This window comes from Varanus komodoensis, unplaced genomic scaffold, assembly GCF_004798865.1.
Source record: "Varanus komodoensis strain SLA01 unplaced genomic scaffold, ASM479886v1 scaffold1, whole genome shotgun sequence".
NCBI lineage: Eukaryota > Metazoa > Chordata > Lepidosauria > Squamata > Varanidae > Varanus > Varanus komodoensis.
The window spans coordinates 121,755,302-121,771,568 of NW_025335268.1; the positions used below are offsets into that span (position 1 = coordinate 121,755,302).

At 46.2% G+C, this 16,267-nt stretch overlaps 1 protein-coding gene across 2 annotated transcripts in view; it reads right to left on the reverse strand.

Moving 5' to 3' along the window:
* The window catches only part of LOC123033998 (copine-5), a 146,855-nt gene extending 134,658 nt beyond the window's left edge, over nt 1–12,197 (reverse strand). Inside the window, exon 1 of one of the 2 annotated variants that reach the window (XM_044451006.1) lies at nt 12,088–12,197. In XM_044451006.1, the coding sequence (XP_044306941.1) occupies nt 12,088–12,197 (110 nt within the window). The remainder of the gene's footprint in view (nt 1–12,087) is intronic. The other variant, XM_044451013.1, reaches the window with a different exon arrangement.
* Nucleotides 12,198–16,267: the final 4,070 nt, after the last annotated feature.

The following is a 16,267-nucleotide window of genomic DNA, read 5'->3' on the forward strand; positions in this document are numbered from 1 at the left end:
TCTGATGGAGGCAGCAAGGCAGCTCCTACTGAGAGCATTAGCCTCACTTAGCAGCACTGCCTTCCTCTTAATAGGATTCAGTTCCAATTTGTTTGACCTCATAGGCTTGCCTTCAGTGTCCAGCCATTAATGTAGTGTCTTATGATGTCTAATTCTAACCTACGTCTCTTTATAAACTGATTTTATCTCAGTTTCTACAGCAAGTTCTACAATCACAATCATAAGATCTGAGTTTCTCTGTGTAGCATCAAGATAAATATAGCAAAAGGTAGTAGTGGGGCAAAATACACTGTCCATCACTCCTACAGGGCTTCATTCTCACTAGGATATTTGGCTTGTTTGTTCGGGGAGAGGAAACCAAGTTGGAGAATGGAAGATTTGGAGCTAGCCATCGAGCCAACACACTGTTCAACAATTTAAGGAATCATAGGATAGTAGAGTTGGAAGGAGCCTAGAAGGTCATTGACTCCAACTTTCTGTGCAATGCAGGCCTCCAAGATAAACCATCCCTGACAGATTACCATCAAACTGCCTCTCGACTGTCTCTAGGTCAAGGAGCCATGATCAAGGTATCGTGTAGCATAGGCTGCAGCAGTAGTTCAAAACCTGCAGCTCCAAAGAATCTTCTGTGGCCTCACAACTCTTGGTTTCTCCCACCAAGTTAAGTATGTGCCAATACACCTTGGTTGCAATGTTTCGTAGGGAAAGACAATGACAGACACAAAACATTGCTTTTCTTTTATTGACTACAATGTATTCAAACTAATTGAGAAAATAACCCATGCATACATTCATTTATTCCTATAACATAAGTTTGGGATCCATCTTATCTGAATAGAAGTGTCCATGGACATGGGTAAATGCTTTGGTACTGAGGCAGAAGTATAGAAAGAAAGCCAGATAATACTGGTCACAGGAAAACAGCTCTGTGCAGATATCACACCTCCTTTATTTCAGGAGGAACTACCAGATCTGCTCTTTAGAATCTCCTTGCTGGATCAGACAACCAAGCCCGGAATTCTGTTCCCAGCAGTAGATCAGCCAGATGCTTCAAGGAGCCCACAAAGAGGACACAAACCATTCTTTCTTCCAGCAACTGGTACTCAGCAGTATACTGTCCTTGAGATGAATATATTGTTATTTTTTGCATTTTAATTTAATGTTTGCACTTTACAAACATTTTAATTTATTGTTATAGTTAATGTTTGTATTTTAACTTAATGTTGTAAGCCGCCCCGAGGCTTCGGCGAATGGGGCGGCATAAAAATGTTTCAATAAATAAAAAATGAAGATTCTAGTTAGGCGTTATGGCTAACAGGCATTCAGGTTGCAATCATGTACATACTTTCCTGGGAATAAGTTCCACTGAACACTGTGAGACTTGCTTCCAACAAATACGCATGCATAGGGTTGTACTGCCATAGGCCTAACCCCCAGGAAAGTATGGAATCTGTTCTGAAGTAATCTAAAATCATGGGCATCAGGACATCTTGCAGCAGCAAATTCCATGAGTGAATTCCAGGTTGTATGAAACAGCATTTCATTTTGTCAGTGCTATTGCCAGTGCATTTCATTGTGTGTCACCAAGCTGGGTGTACATAGAGAGACAGAGACTGTTTACATCTCTAGTCCCTTCACAATTTTATAAAACAAAGACATGTTTCCATTTTATCATTTTGACTAATAAAATCCTTCAGTGCTTTGCCTTTCCTCCCAGAAGTTCCCCTATTCATTTTAGTTGTGCTTTTCTGCACCTTTGCCAGTATGAGATCTTTCTTTTTAGGTACAGTTAATCAGAACTGTACAAAATATTTAAAATGGAACAATGACATAGATGCCTGGGGTGATGTGATCCTTCTGTTTTCAGTAGATTATAACTTCTAACACCATTCACTGTTGGACCCTTCTAGGTTTCACATTTGCAGGTGGGTGGTGGAGGGGAACCAGCTGTGTTTACCTGTGCTGGGGGGCTCTGGTTGGCTGGGAATTAGCACATCCAGACCCCAAGGAAAGCCCCATTTAAAATGCCCTTAGGGTCCTTCCCCACCCCCACCCTGAAGCATTTCCATATTTTTAAAGCTAGAACTGAAAGGCTAAATGTAATAAACCTGGAAAGGTACAATATTGGAACAGTCAAGTTCTGGGCATCAAAATGACTCTATGCAAAAACATCTGGCTTTTGCATTTGCATATGTTAAAGGCCAGGCACAGAGACCACCAGCTGCTACAAGAGTGAGTTGTTACTTCAGGCTTCCAGCTGGGCCGGCTCCCTAAATCAAATGTGATTTATCATTGTAATCTATTATTTCAGCACATTACATATTATACACTGGAATTTACATTCATAGCCTAGCCCTGTTGGGTTTCTTACTCTTATTGTATTACTGAAAAATTGAATATCGTGCCTTGCACAGCTGTATGCAATCATCCCAACCCTTTCTGCAATCTACTCAGCTCTCCTCTGTCTCTTGCATATAGGAACAGCTGCAGGGCACAGGGTTGGATAAGAAGAGGTTTTCGGCAGCATTAGACTCTGGGGATGACTTTGGGCACCCAAAGGACATAGGGAAGAGGCTCTAGGGAGCAAGCTACATTAGAAACAGCCAAACCTGCCCAACCCAAGCAAGGTAAACAATCCACTAGACACGCATGGAAGGGACCTTTGTGGGTGCTGTGAGGTTTGAGTACTGCAGAGAGAGAGTGGCAAATGAACCCCAGTCCATTCATTCTTCCTGGATTCTTTCATTCTGTATTCAACGAATGTCTCATTTTTAGTGCAATGAATGTTTTGTTTGCATGTCAGTTTTTCAAACCAGGTCCCAGAGATATCTGGAGTGTCTCCAAGGGTTGTAGGGTTGGGCATTCCTCAATTAGGATAGACACCACTTGTGGACAAAGCATGCCTGAAAGCTCTGCCCAGCACAGCTAAGTTTATCAGAAGAAAGAAACCAGCTAAAGAGGCATTAGGACACCTGCAAGATAATGGAATTAAACGGAGCACTAAGCAGAGAACAAGGAGATAACTGAATGATTTTTTTTTTCATCTGTCTTCACAGCGGAGAATATAAAATAGATACCTGCTGCTGAACTTAGGTATCCTAGAAGGGAGTGGGAAGAATTAAGGCAAAAGACAAAATAGTGACAAAAGACAACATTCTCAGTCTTATTGACAAACAGAAAGCCAGCAAATCTCCTGGCCCAGGTGTTATCCATCCTAGAGTTCTTAAAGAACTCAATAAAGAACTTATAAAATTGCAGACCTTCTTAGCAAAATATTTAATATAGAAACAGAGTGACTCAGAAGGGGCCTCCCAGGCCATCTAGTCTGACCGCCGGCTCCAGCCAGCTCTGCTCATGACGTACCTAGTATGTGCATGTCCAGCCTATCCCTGAACACTCTCACCAATGGGGCCTCAACCACCTCCTGTGGAAGCCCCTTCCATACCCCTGGGGTCCTAACCATCAGGAAGTACTTCCTGGCATCCAAATTGAACCTTGGTTCCCTGAGCTTTACTCCATTGGAATGCATCCTGCCCTCCCCCACAGGGGAAAACAAGTCTTTACCCACCTCTGTGTGATACCCCCCACATACCCATATGTCGCCAACAGAACCCTTCTGAGGCTCCTCTTCTCCAGGGTGAAAAGACCCAGTTCCCTCAGTCTTGCCTCATACGGCTTTCCTTGCAATCTGGCCACCATCCCTGCGGTCCTACCCTGCACCGATATGTCCCTAAAATCAGCTCTTGTTCCAGAGGATTGGAGAATGGCCGATACAACACCAATGTTTTAAAAGGCACCCGGGGGGATCCAGGCAAACTCCATGTTAGGCATGATTAGGAAAAGATTTGAAAGTAGAATTGTCAAGATCATAGAATATTGGGTACAGTTTTGCTAACTTAACCTGGAAAAGGACATTATTGAGTTAGAAAAAGTGCAGAGAACAGCAACTTCTGCCCTTGGACGGGCCATTGGTCAAATCCAGCATGGCTCTTATATTCTTATATTTTTAAAGGCCTTCCATTTTAAAAAGCCTTCTTCACACTTAGTGTGAAGTGTTGCTTAGTGGTGGTAACAATTATTTTTCTTCTTTTGCCTAAGCTGCTGATGGCCAACTATTTCTTTTGTGGTTCCCATCTCTGTGCCCCCATCTTTTTTTCAGCCTAAACTCCACAGGATAGCATAGCAACAGGACTGACCTAATTCTTTGTTTGACAATTCAGTTGTCAGAAGAATATGAAAATCTTTCTGGATCACCTGTGCTGGCAGAAATAGACTTCCCTGTCCTTCCTTCCCATGGGAGCTTCTCCACTCCCAAAAATACTCTGCAGAGAGCCAGAGACCCTGCTGAATGGGGTGAGCCAAGACATGTGTATATGTACATGTGGGGACCCGCCCCCAAATTGGGCAAAAGGAACTTCCATGAGCCACAAAAAGCAGATCCTGGATCCTGGACCCAGCCCAATAAACTTAAATTATTAATGGGGGGAAAGGTGGAAATGGTCAAAAATCTACTAGGGTGGTTGCATTCTAAACACAGAAACACAGATTTGCCCAGACAAGTAATAGACCACTAAAGGAAAGGAGTTCTCAAAGTTCCACTGAAGCACAGGAAAAAGAAAAGTGATTCAAATGACACACTGGAAGCATGAAATGTATTGGAGAACCAGTAGGGTCTTAGAGCCACTAACCTGCATAAGGTATACTCATAGATGTCAGATATCTGAATGAATTCATTGAATTTGACTTCAGAAAAGAGGTAACTAAAGAGATGCCTACACCTGACTCATTTCTTTCAGGCGATAAATCTCAAAAAACCATCACAGCCCGAAGTGCCAGTAGAATTGGCTTGAGAAAAAAATTGGTAGGCTAAAAGAAATAAGATACCAATCCTAGGCTGTATTCGCCCCAGAGTTCTAAAAGAGCTCAAATATGAAATTGCATAACTGCTTGTTATCTAGTCTGTAACACTGCACAGCATCAATCATGGCATCAAAGGACTAGAAGGCAGACAACGCCACACTAATTTTCTTGGTATGCTGTAAATATTGGGAAAGTAGCCGAAATGATTATTAGAAGCAGATGGCAGCAGGTGACCTAATAGAGAAGATTCAACATGGACAAGCACAGTGGCAGAACATCAGAATAGGGAGCTGGGTTCAATCACTGACATCTTTCAGTTCAAGGCTTTCTGGGAACATGGCTGGGGAAAAGCCTATGCCCGAGACCCTGGAGAGCAGCTGTCACTCGGGAAGGCAACCCTGGGCAAGACAGTTCAATGGACTAACTCAGATTAAAGCAGACTCACGTGCATCAAATGTCACAAGTGTATTAGGGAAGCGACAGCCAACTATTCAATAATAGGGCTCCCTTTGATGGTGACAAAGAAGAGGAAATGTAACTGCTTGTCACATCAGGTTGCTCCAGGTTGGAGAAGTTCTGCTGAAACTCCCCTCTTCTACACAGGCATGAAAGGGAAAGGTTATGTAATGCAGAGAGGTTGACCATTCCTGTATTTAGGCTTTCTTAGGTTATGAAATCACAGAAGTTCTCTGGTTTCATCTATTAACCCTAATCTAGTCCGTTAGCTCTTCTATGGCATTTCAACCTGCCTGCATGAACTTTCTCCTTGTAGCAGTCTTTTCACTGGATTAGCAGACTTCTCTGAGTACAAGGAGGTATCCCCCAATGCAAGCAACAGCTTTAGTTCTCAGGATCACAGCAAGGTGGAGGAGGGAAGAACCTAAGCTCTCCTTCCTGCTGCTGCTCAGGGCCGCTTGAGGATGGAATTTACTTCTTCTTTTTTAAAGGTGTTGCTTAATTACATTACGGCAATTCTCTGTCACTTCTTGTTGGGTCCTGTAATACTCAGAAGTGGACTCAGAAGTTCTAGCAGCTACAGAGATATAGGGAACCCAGCAATCCTTCCTCTGAGCAGGCTCATGTCTGGTGGTCTCAGGGTCACCTGTTAGCTAGACAACAGTGAAAATGCTTCTTCTTCCATGCAGAAGCTCTCATTCCTACTGGATGACAACCTGAGTGAGTGGAAACAGAGTTCAGTGATGGCTGAACTAGTTCTAGGGTAGCAGTTCAGAACCCCAGACATACCTGTGGCTATCAACTCAAGGACTACGAGTTCAGATTCTGGACCATGGAGAGCAGGCATAGAGAACATTTCTCAGCCTTAGAGCTGATTTCCTTTTGGGAAAAGCAGGGCCAAAGCAGTGCAGCTGAAAACTCAAACCACCCAAACTACTGCTAACAGTTATGGTAGGAAGCATGACGACTCAGAAGCAAGCAAAAGCATGTGTCTACTCACAAATAAGTGAGTCAAACCACTGCACCTCTGTCTACACAGAAGTATACAGGACTGAGTCACTCAGCATTTTCAGATAGTATCCCAAATATCAAGTTTGTAATATCTGTACAGAAGTAAGCATGAGCATTATGTCTAATCACAAGTAAGCAAGACAAGGCTCAGAAAAAAGCAGGAGTAATCCACTGACAACTTCCAGCTCCTTTCCCTGATCAGCAGCAATTGGGAGATAAATGCCTTCCTCTACTAAGCACTGAGAAAGGAAATCTATTTCAGTACTAAGCAGAGGGAAGCACTTATCTCCAAATATTTATTTATTTATTTAGACAACTTATATGCCGCACCATCGCATGAGCCAATCAGCAGCTGATAGGAGATAAGAGAGTTTCCTTGAAGGGATGAGGCAGAGCTGCCCTGGCTTGAGGGTCCCCCTTCACTAACTGGAGAACTGCCCTGCAACTAGATGCCTTGACCAGCATTGACTTGAAAGAACTGGCAAGGTTTTATAGGGAGGCCCAGAGACTCCTTCAGGGCATCCCACCAGTGCCCCTTTGTGCAGATGCTGGATTCTTCTGGGTAATGATGGTTTGGGGAATGCTCCCCATAGTGGAGGATTCTGAGGTCCACTCCTCAGCGTCAGGGGGCAGCAGAACCTCCTGGGGATCAGGTGGACAGAGTGTGAAATCCAAGGTGAAGGGCCCACTTGTGAAAGTCCAGGAGCTTGACCTAACCTGAACTTGCTGGGAACTGTTGTTGCTGGAGATCTCAATCTTGCAGGGGAAGGGAGTCAGTCCTGGGCCATGACATTTGGTTGCGGAATTCCTCAGAGAACAGCATACTTCCTGGCAAGCACCAGCAATCCACCTTTATCATGGGTTGTAGTCAGAACTCATGGAAGGCCAGTAAATTGGACTCCTGGCTGTAGCTCAAAACAGGGCCAGGCTGCTGAAGCCTACTAAAGAAAGGATTCCATGAAACTCCATCCTTCTCAGGGGCTGTTTATGTGCACCCTCATTCCCAGGGTAAAAGCCAATCTCACATGAGCAGCATCCAGTCACACAACCAAAAATTCCCTTTCTATACTCCACACACTGCATCCCAAGCACATCTACAGCATATTTGGGATGCATTTCAGACTGCAGGAAAGAATTTGCCACCCCACTGATGGACACCACTGGATACAGCCCATACAATGTCTACACAGGTCAGAGAACTTAAACCTTTCAGCCTGAGAGCCAAACTTCATTCAGAGAAACTTTCAGGGCCCATGTTCCAGTGGTTGATGGAGAAGAGGCAAAAGGAAATGGGCCAAAATGCCAAAAATGATAGCATATTTTAACTAAGAGTCCTAAAGAACTAAGCATTAAGAGAGGCATAAAAGCCTTTTAGAATGGGAGGCAGGAAGAGTTGCACAAAAGCTGAGAAATCACCAGCCATCCTGGGGAGCATCACAAGGCCAAACTGGGATCTCAAAAAGGCTGAATTTGGCCCCTGCACCTGAGGTTCTCCACCTTTGTTTTACACCCATCTATAAACATCTAGACCTGAACAATGCCAGCAAAAAGATAAAATACTCTTCCTTCCTAACATTTTGCCAAATCTTAAATTTGGGCAGTGTCCTCCTGTTCTCTGTGTTCTTCCAAACATTGCATTAACAGAAATGATAGGAAGCTTTCCATGAGATGAAACATAATGTAAGTGCTGTAAATGTGCCAAAGGCCATTTCTAATCCCGGTTGCAGCCTTAACAGGCGAGGTGGAATAGAATGCCAATATATGTAGCAAAATACCAGTTTGTGTATTTGCAATTCCATTGTGGCCATAAGTGAAGTGCTCTAAGATGTTTGTAACAGAATCCTTGCATACAATGATGCAACAATTCTTTGGGGAGGGCGGTGCAAGAAGAAGTTGCAAACTTGCTTTGCTAGCAAGTTAGACATAAGACTTTGAGACTACAGCTGAGGTCAACATTCTGTGAATAAAGTAAAAAGCATTTGTCAATGACATTCATTGATTTAAAAGGCTACTTATCTGTGATTTATAGCAATCATGCTGGTGCATGTTGATTTTAAACAGAAACTGAAGTCCCATTCTCTGCAAACTGCAAGATGGGCATTGATATTGTGTGTACTGTACACATCCCCTCAGAAACATCTTGCAAAGCTTTTCTTTCTGATGATGACACTGACACTGAAACTTATTCCCACAGGGGACTGGTCAGGAGAAGAGAGGTGCCAAATTATGCATTTTGCATATCTGTTTCCAGATAGATGTGTCAGCGGAGAGCTGGGTTGGACTCCATAGGTAATTTTGCTACTTACCTCCACTATGGAAAGCTCCACACTCTTTTGTCATTAAAAAGTTATTCTTACAAACTAATTTCCATGCTGTACCCACAGCAGGAAAAGCACGAATTATAATTTTCCAGTTCAGAAGCTAATGGTATTTTATGTAGCCCATTATTAACCCAAAACTTCTTACACAAAGGAGCAAATCCATACTATACAAAGGCTGATCTGTGAATTGAGGTCACTACAAGCCCTGCAATGAAAGAAAATGCTCAAGTTTAAATTGTAACATATTGATAGAACCTCCCCAAAAGGCACTTGATGATACCTAATCACAGCTTGGCACTTTTCATCCAAACATTAAACATTACAAACATTAAACGTTGTTTAATGGTATTTAGATCTGTTATTTCCTGAGAGCTGTCATCTTCCCAAGTTACAGCACAGTTTCAAAACCAGGTCTTCTCACAAATGAATTACAGACATTTACAAACCAGCAACTCTAATAGTTAAATTTTTGACTTGTTCTTACAATTTAATCCACAAAAGTTACTAATCCACCAAGAGCTTTTTTACTAAGCTCCCCTGAGTGGTCATCTCAAGCAGTTTGTATTTGCCACAGGTAGCCAAGCAAATGGGTACTTGCAACTTACACATTTTTTATTTTCACCTCTCATAAAGTAACATAGGGCTGGTCCTTTTTTCTGTCTTAAACATGCATGGGATTGTTCCTCTGGTTATGAATGACTTGTGCTTGTGTGTGTGAGCGGAGTATCCAGGGGCACAAATCACTCAAGAGGCATCTCCTCAATTTGACTTTTAGCAAGACAGCACAAGCAGGAAGCACAGCTCACAGAACTATCCCCTCTGATTCCAGATGAGTAGGTCTAACGTTACAGGGGTCTTGCTGTCCTGTGCAAAAGGATTCTCCCCTCCAAAAAGTGCAGCCGGGATGGTTCAATCGGTGCTGCACGCCCAGTTCCACTCTGTTTCATTCCACTTTGCTTAACTAGAGCTGCATATGCTGCAGTCCAATGCTTATTGCAAAACAACGCTGCTAATTATACCCATTTAGCCAACACACAGAAAACCCAAGTAGGAGATTCAAGATGTCATGCTGCCTGGAAAATCTCAGTATATGAGGAAGATGCTGTTCTTCCTGGTAAATTATCAAGACGCAAAACCATTCACAATACAAGCCCTACTCCCCTTGGATTTTTCTCCTCAATAGACAGTCTGATGTCCTGATGCTCAGAGGTACTATAAGAGGACCAAGAATGATCTTGCCTCTTGTTGATAAAACATGGAATAACTTTCAGATGGATTACGTAGCCCCCATTATCCAGGGGAATTTGCTTGTTTGCTTGAAAAATAAACAGTGAATCCCCAACAAAAGTGATACTTTTCGCACAGTATGGAGGCATAAATTCAAACCCACAGCCTGGCTTAATCACTCCACATCTTCATCACTTTTGCATATATAGAATCAGGATGGTAATGAAGAATTAAAAGAATGAATCTAAGACATGAAACTTTCAACTGACTGCATAAAAACAGTTTCTCTTTTGACCTGGGTCTGGAAACAATTCAGATGTTTCTTGAAGCTCACAATCCTCATGAATTAGCTAATTAAACTGAATGCATGAAATCTTAAGGTATTTTCTGCATGTATATATCAATAACCTTTCTGTCTTGTTAAAACACTTTTTTATCTTTGGCATAATTTGCATCTGTGGTGGTTCTTAATAGCAGAGGAAAGTATTACCCATAGAACAGATGTTCATTTGTTGGTAAAAGTTTTCTCCCATGGTGTGTAAACATAACATAGGTAAGGTATTTCCTGAGATTCATTTATTGCAGATACAGCACTAGGATATCTCCAGTCACATAGGAAGACATGTGTCATATGGACTCAGATCCCTGGCCCCGTTAGCTTGGAAATTTTCATTCCAGCCTTCCCCAACATGGTGCCCTCCAGATGTGTTGTAGTCTATCATCCTCAGGCAGCATGGGATAAGGGGAATTGCTCAACACATCTGGAAAGTGACATACTGGGGAAGTGTCTGACTCAAAGCTATTTCCTGGGTCTTTCCAGAGATGCCCAATAGGGATTGAACCAAAAACCTTCTTTATGAATAGGATCTGGTCTGCCACTGACCTGGCTCACACATAATGACAATCCAGAGTACATGGTGAGTGTGTATTGTTGAATCATGGGTTGTTGTTATGTGCAAAACCTACAGTGTGGTTTAATGATGGGTTATTCACCACAAACAATCAGGAAGAGAACCCAGTTTCTTGTTGGGCTGTGAATTCTGCATTGTCGGTGGTTAAACAATAGCGCAGGGATCACACATAACCACAATTCAACAACTCATGATTCGGTGACAGCGCACTGTTAAGTCTGCACTCTGGCTTGTCACTATGGGAGAACTGGGTTACTGAGACACGATCCAAGTTTAAAGGACAGCTTCGCAAGCACACCGGTTCCATCAAGAACCAATGTGAACAGCTCTAGAGTAGAATGCAGGAAGGCACTATCCAAGTGCCTGCTGGCTGTTGACACACACAAGCTCATCAGAATCTGCTTCCTATCAGAAGGAAGGCTCCAAAGCTCAGAAGTATCCTCTGTACTGAAACACTGATAAAAGTTGTTCCACTGATACTCCATGCATCTTGCAATGTTTTTCTCCATGGACCAGTAATTCCTGAAAGACTGAGGCCTGCGGTCAACTTGATCAGCTTCACACCACCTGGATGTTTTGGACATTGGTGCCCTTTGGCCCCTGCCAATATAGTCAATAGTTAGGAAGGCTGGGAACTGTAGTCCAAAACAACTGGAAGGCAGGAGGTTGGTTTGGGCAGGCTGAACCAGATGAGAACGGGGAACATGGGGTCTGAGCATCAGACAAGCTATCTGCTAAGACTTGCTTAGCTTCAAATAGGCATCTTCCTGGCACTCTCTTGCTCTGCTCTATCAAACTCTCAGTCCAGAGTGGCTGATGGGGGAATTGTTGCTCCTCTGTGGGTCTACAGGGCTCCCAAGCCAACCCCACCCGAGCCCAGCAGACCATGCCCCTGGCCTCGCCTGGCTGCTTCTGCACACAAGCGTGCGACACCACCCACCCCCACCTGCGAAACGCAGCGCGTCCTGGGCACGGCTGCGGGACCCCGCTCCTGCCCGGCACGAGTTCTTGGCGGGACGGAAGCCGCCAGCCCCGCCGAGATGGGCTTTTCGTGTAGCCCAAGCTGCTCTGCCGAAACGCCCCCGGCCGGTCCCGGCCAAGCATCGGAAGAACGGTAGAAACTTTGCAGGAGCCGCAGAGGGCGGGGGCCCCTCCTGGCCCGCGCCTCGCATGCCCGGCTGGAGCCGTGGAAGGCTGCACGGCGCAAACTTGTGCGTTCCCGCTCGAAGCGGTGCCCCCAGCCCGCGATGCCCGCCCCGCACACGCGCACGCACGGCCGCGCCCGGCCTCCCGCGGCTTACCTGCAGGAGACGGTGATCTCCACTTTGGTGGCGGGGATGCTGCCCGCGAGGGGGTCGAAGTCCCTCACCGACGCCATGTCCTCGAGTTTGTCCATTACGTCCTCCTCCATGGGGCGAGGGAGGGGCCCCGAGGCGCGGCGCGGAGCTCTCAACAAGTCCCCGAGCTCCCTCTTTGGGAGGCCGGTCCGCGCCACGGGGCTCGCCTTCCTCGCGCTGCCGCGGCGCTCCGCGCTTCCCCGCTGAGCCGCGCAGCGAGCCCGGAGCGCCGGGCGGCGAGCGGGGGATCGCGCGCTGCCTCTGCCCGACGCGCTCCCCGGCTTCTTTGGTATTAATGGGGATACCCGTAGGCACCGCTCGGCGGCTCTCCAAAGAGAGCGGGCTTTCGCGCATAAGCCCCACCTCCTCGCCAAAGAAAATCACGGGGGACCATCCGCCCAGCCAGCCCAGCCCAGCCCAGCGGTCCTTCCGCGGGAGGACGCACGCTCCCGCACGCGAGCCCGTGCTCGAGTGCCCCGGGCCCGGGAGAGGGCGGTGGGGGCAGGCGGTCCGGTCCCGCAGGAGGGGGCAGTCGGCAGGGAAGGGCGCCGACGGGGCGAGGGCTCCTCGAGGTGAGCCGCCTTCCGAGGCGTTCTTTGTCTCTACGGAGCTGCCTGTGTCATGGCGCGCCGGGGTTTGTGGACGGCGGGTGGAAGCCGGTGGGCTGGGTGCGAGTGGATCGAAGGGGTGCCTCCCCGGATCCCAGGGTCTGCCCGTTCCCGCGAGGAAACGAATCAGGCCCCTGCCGCGGGAAGCGTGCGTGTTACACGCGTGATGGGAAATGACTGCAGGCGCGCACATGGCGGCACTTGGCATCTGGGGAGCGCCTCTCAGGCCGTGGCAGTGCGAGATTCAGCCGTGGCCGTGACGCAGTGGCCATGGTGTCCCGTGGAATATAGGCACGGGCATGCGTACAGCCTGGCCCATCCCGGCGCCTTTCTGGTGTTTTGGACCATGGTACCCTTAATCCCTGGCCACTGGCTATGCTGGATCAGGCAGATGGGGGTTGGAGGCCAAAACACCTGAATGGCACCAGCTTGGTGAAGGCTGATACACGGCATGGTGAGCATATGTGACAACGTTCCCAAATGTGAGGATTTCTGGGATCTTTGTGGCTGTGATGGAGATGCAATCATGGAACATGGCCAACAGGAAACTTTCAGTACTTACTTTCAGTACTAATTCATACTTCCACGATGCCTGCCAACCTCATGAAGCTACTCCAACCAGAAGAGCCTGGAAAGTCAAGAGCAGGAACGTGGTCAAATTATGGAGGAGGGGTGCAGAACCTGGGGACCAAATTCTCTTCCCTTTCCCTGGCCCCATGTTGCTTCCGCCAAGTGCTGATTGTTCGTTGGTTTCCTAGCTTTTGTGCAGGTTTTTCTCCAGTGAAATAGTTCAGAAACAGTCAACAGAAGCTACAATTTGCTGGTATTTTGGGGCAGTATGTGCAACCACTGGAATACCTGCCCCACGAGCTTCTCCAAAATGCAATTCATCACTCGAGTTAAAAGGTCAACACTCCTCATATTGAGCTTGGCAGGCCAGGAGGCAAGGTCCACATAAAGCTAAAGCCTACAACAACTGCACGTTCTTCTGAGCATCTTGAAGGGCAGGGTATAAACGTGTGGTTGTTGCAGGCCATCAAGTCCTCCCCTGCTCTTGAGTCCTAGAAGCTCAAGTTTCCTTTATGGAATGATCCATCTCATATTTGGTCTTCCTCTTCTTTTGCTTGATTGTCTTCTCCAGGGAGACTTGCCTTCTCATTATGTGCCCAATTGATGGTCTCAATTGTGTCATTTTTGCTTCCAAGGAAAGTTCTGGATTTATTTGATCTACAACCCACCTGTTTGTCTTTCTGTCAGTCCAAACTATTTGCAAAGCTCCCCGCCAGCACCATGTTTCAAATGCATCAGTGTTCATCCTGTCAGCTTTCTGCACTGTCCAGCTTTCAAGCCCATACATAATACCTAAAATAAGTAAATAAATGAAATCTATATCAGCTACTATATACTATCCACACACAATATCAGTCCATCAAAATTACCTAACACAATGCAGATAAAGACTATGCCGCAATCAGAAAGCAGGAAAGCACTTGTATGCAGAGGACCAAAACCAAGACAGTGATGGACACAGACTGCTTGTCGACTTGCTGTGTGTTATATGATCAAGCAAATAAACATGTAGCAAACACTTACCTATTTTAGAGAAGTGGAACATGGCACCCAAGCCTGAGAAGTGACAAGACATCCTGCCTTGTCAATCTTTGTCTCATACGCAGAGGTAGGATGACTCATGCAACTGTACACAGAACACATTCTCTTCCTTCCTTCTCTCATCACCAGCTACAGAAGACATGTAAGTCTTCTCTTTATCAGGTTCCTCGAAGTCTCCGGCTGGTCACAGTTGTAAGCTGAGGCTGTGCTAAATGGAGTCAACAGATTTGACCAAGGTCATAAACTGAACACATCGGAAGTGAAACACTGATATACTGATACACTGAACCATGCCTTGGAGACGACATTTGCTACTGCACCCATTTAGAAAAGGTAGATCAATTCATTTCCCACACAGATTACTTTCAACCCAATTTTTCTTCAGTTAATTTACATCCCATAAATTCATTCCCCCCACAAAATAACTATTCTCCTTTGACTCCCCCCACCCCACAAATTCATTACCCACTCTGCTCCTTCCAAATTTTCAATTCATTTTCCTCATTTCTCCATTAGGGATTTATTTTCCAGATTTCTCCTGCCTCCTGCCCAGTCAATGCAATCCAGCCTCCTTGTCTCTGTTTACAAAGGTAGGACTCAAGCCCTCTTTGGACTTAACTCTTCATGTTAGTCCACTGAGCATTTGCAGGTGGAGCAAAAGCACCCTACCCAGCCATGCCTGCACTGTCATCGCATCCCTCTGAATATGTTCCCAACACACATCCAGTTGAAGGTGTGAAAGTACATGTGCATTGGTATGTCAACTAGAGTTTCTATTTATATATTTATTTTTAAATTTATAGTCTGCTGAATACAGGGCAACAGGGCCCTAAGTGGTGTACAACACTAAAATACAACGCCAACATTGCAACTCCTGGTTACAAAACCCACCCACCCACCCACCCACCAACCAAACAAAAACCCAACTGCTGGCAGTAGAACGAGAGCTTACAGGCAGCCAGTTGTTAAAACCAGGTCTCAGAATAGCTTTGAAAAAGGACAGTTTCGGCCTGACGCTGAAACGGAAGTAGTAGAGAGCACCTGGTGGACCTCTCTAGGAAGCCCATTCAAAGGTAGAACAGTAGAATGCAGAGGAGCCTCAGTTGCCCATGATTCTTGATTTTGGGCAAGCCCTTCCACACACAAGCAGGGCAGCCCCTTTCACACATTCAGCTGAATGAGAATGCTTGTTGGGGATGCGGGAGGGTGTGGCTTGCTGCCGCCCTGCCCCCTTCCCACACACACCTGCACAGGTTCACTGAATGCAAGGGAAGTTTGTCTGAAGAGGGTTTATGCCTTTCTCTAGTTCTGCTGAATTGAATGAATGGGTGGGTACCGGGAGCACGGCTTGACGACACGGTCCTGCTCCCCACAGCTCGCGTCGTCACAGACAGTGTCAGAGTTCGTCTGAAGTCAGCAGCAAGCAACAAGGAAGCTGCCTGTGCAGTCAGCAGTCCGCATGTCTTGGAGCACACCGTGCCGGCATCCGTGGTGGTTCGCACATAGCCTTCAAGCGCCGCCTGATCAAAAGTGCTGCTTTTCATGTGTGCACCAACTCAACAAGCTTGTGCTTGTGTTCCCTTTTCAAAACAAGGCTGGGTAATGAATCGCCGCTGTGTGCGTGAATTTACAACTACAGCCAGTGGACTGGCTGCTTAGTTCCAGTTGGCCTGTGGCCATGGTCCTTGTGCTGACTTTGAGTTAGCAGGTCGCGATGCTACACTGACCAGAGAAGCCCCAGGAGGCAGGATTCCACCGGGAGAGTCTGGCCCAAGGATGCGGTGTGAGTTCTTTCTCCTTCTGCAGCTCTTCTCCGCCAGTCCACTCTGCAGTAGCAGGGACGAGAGGTTTCCAAAGGACAGCCTGGAAATCTTTTAAATAAATGAATAAATAGAAACTCCTACGGTGAGGTTAAATGAATGCAC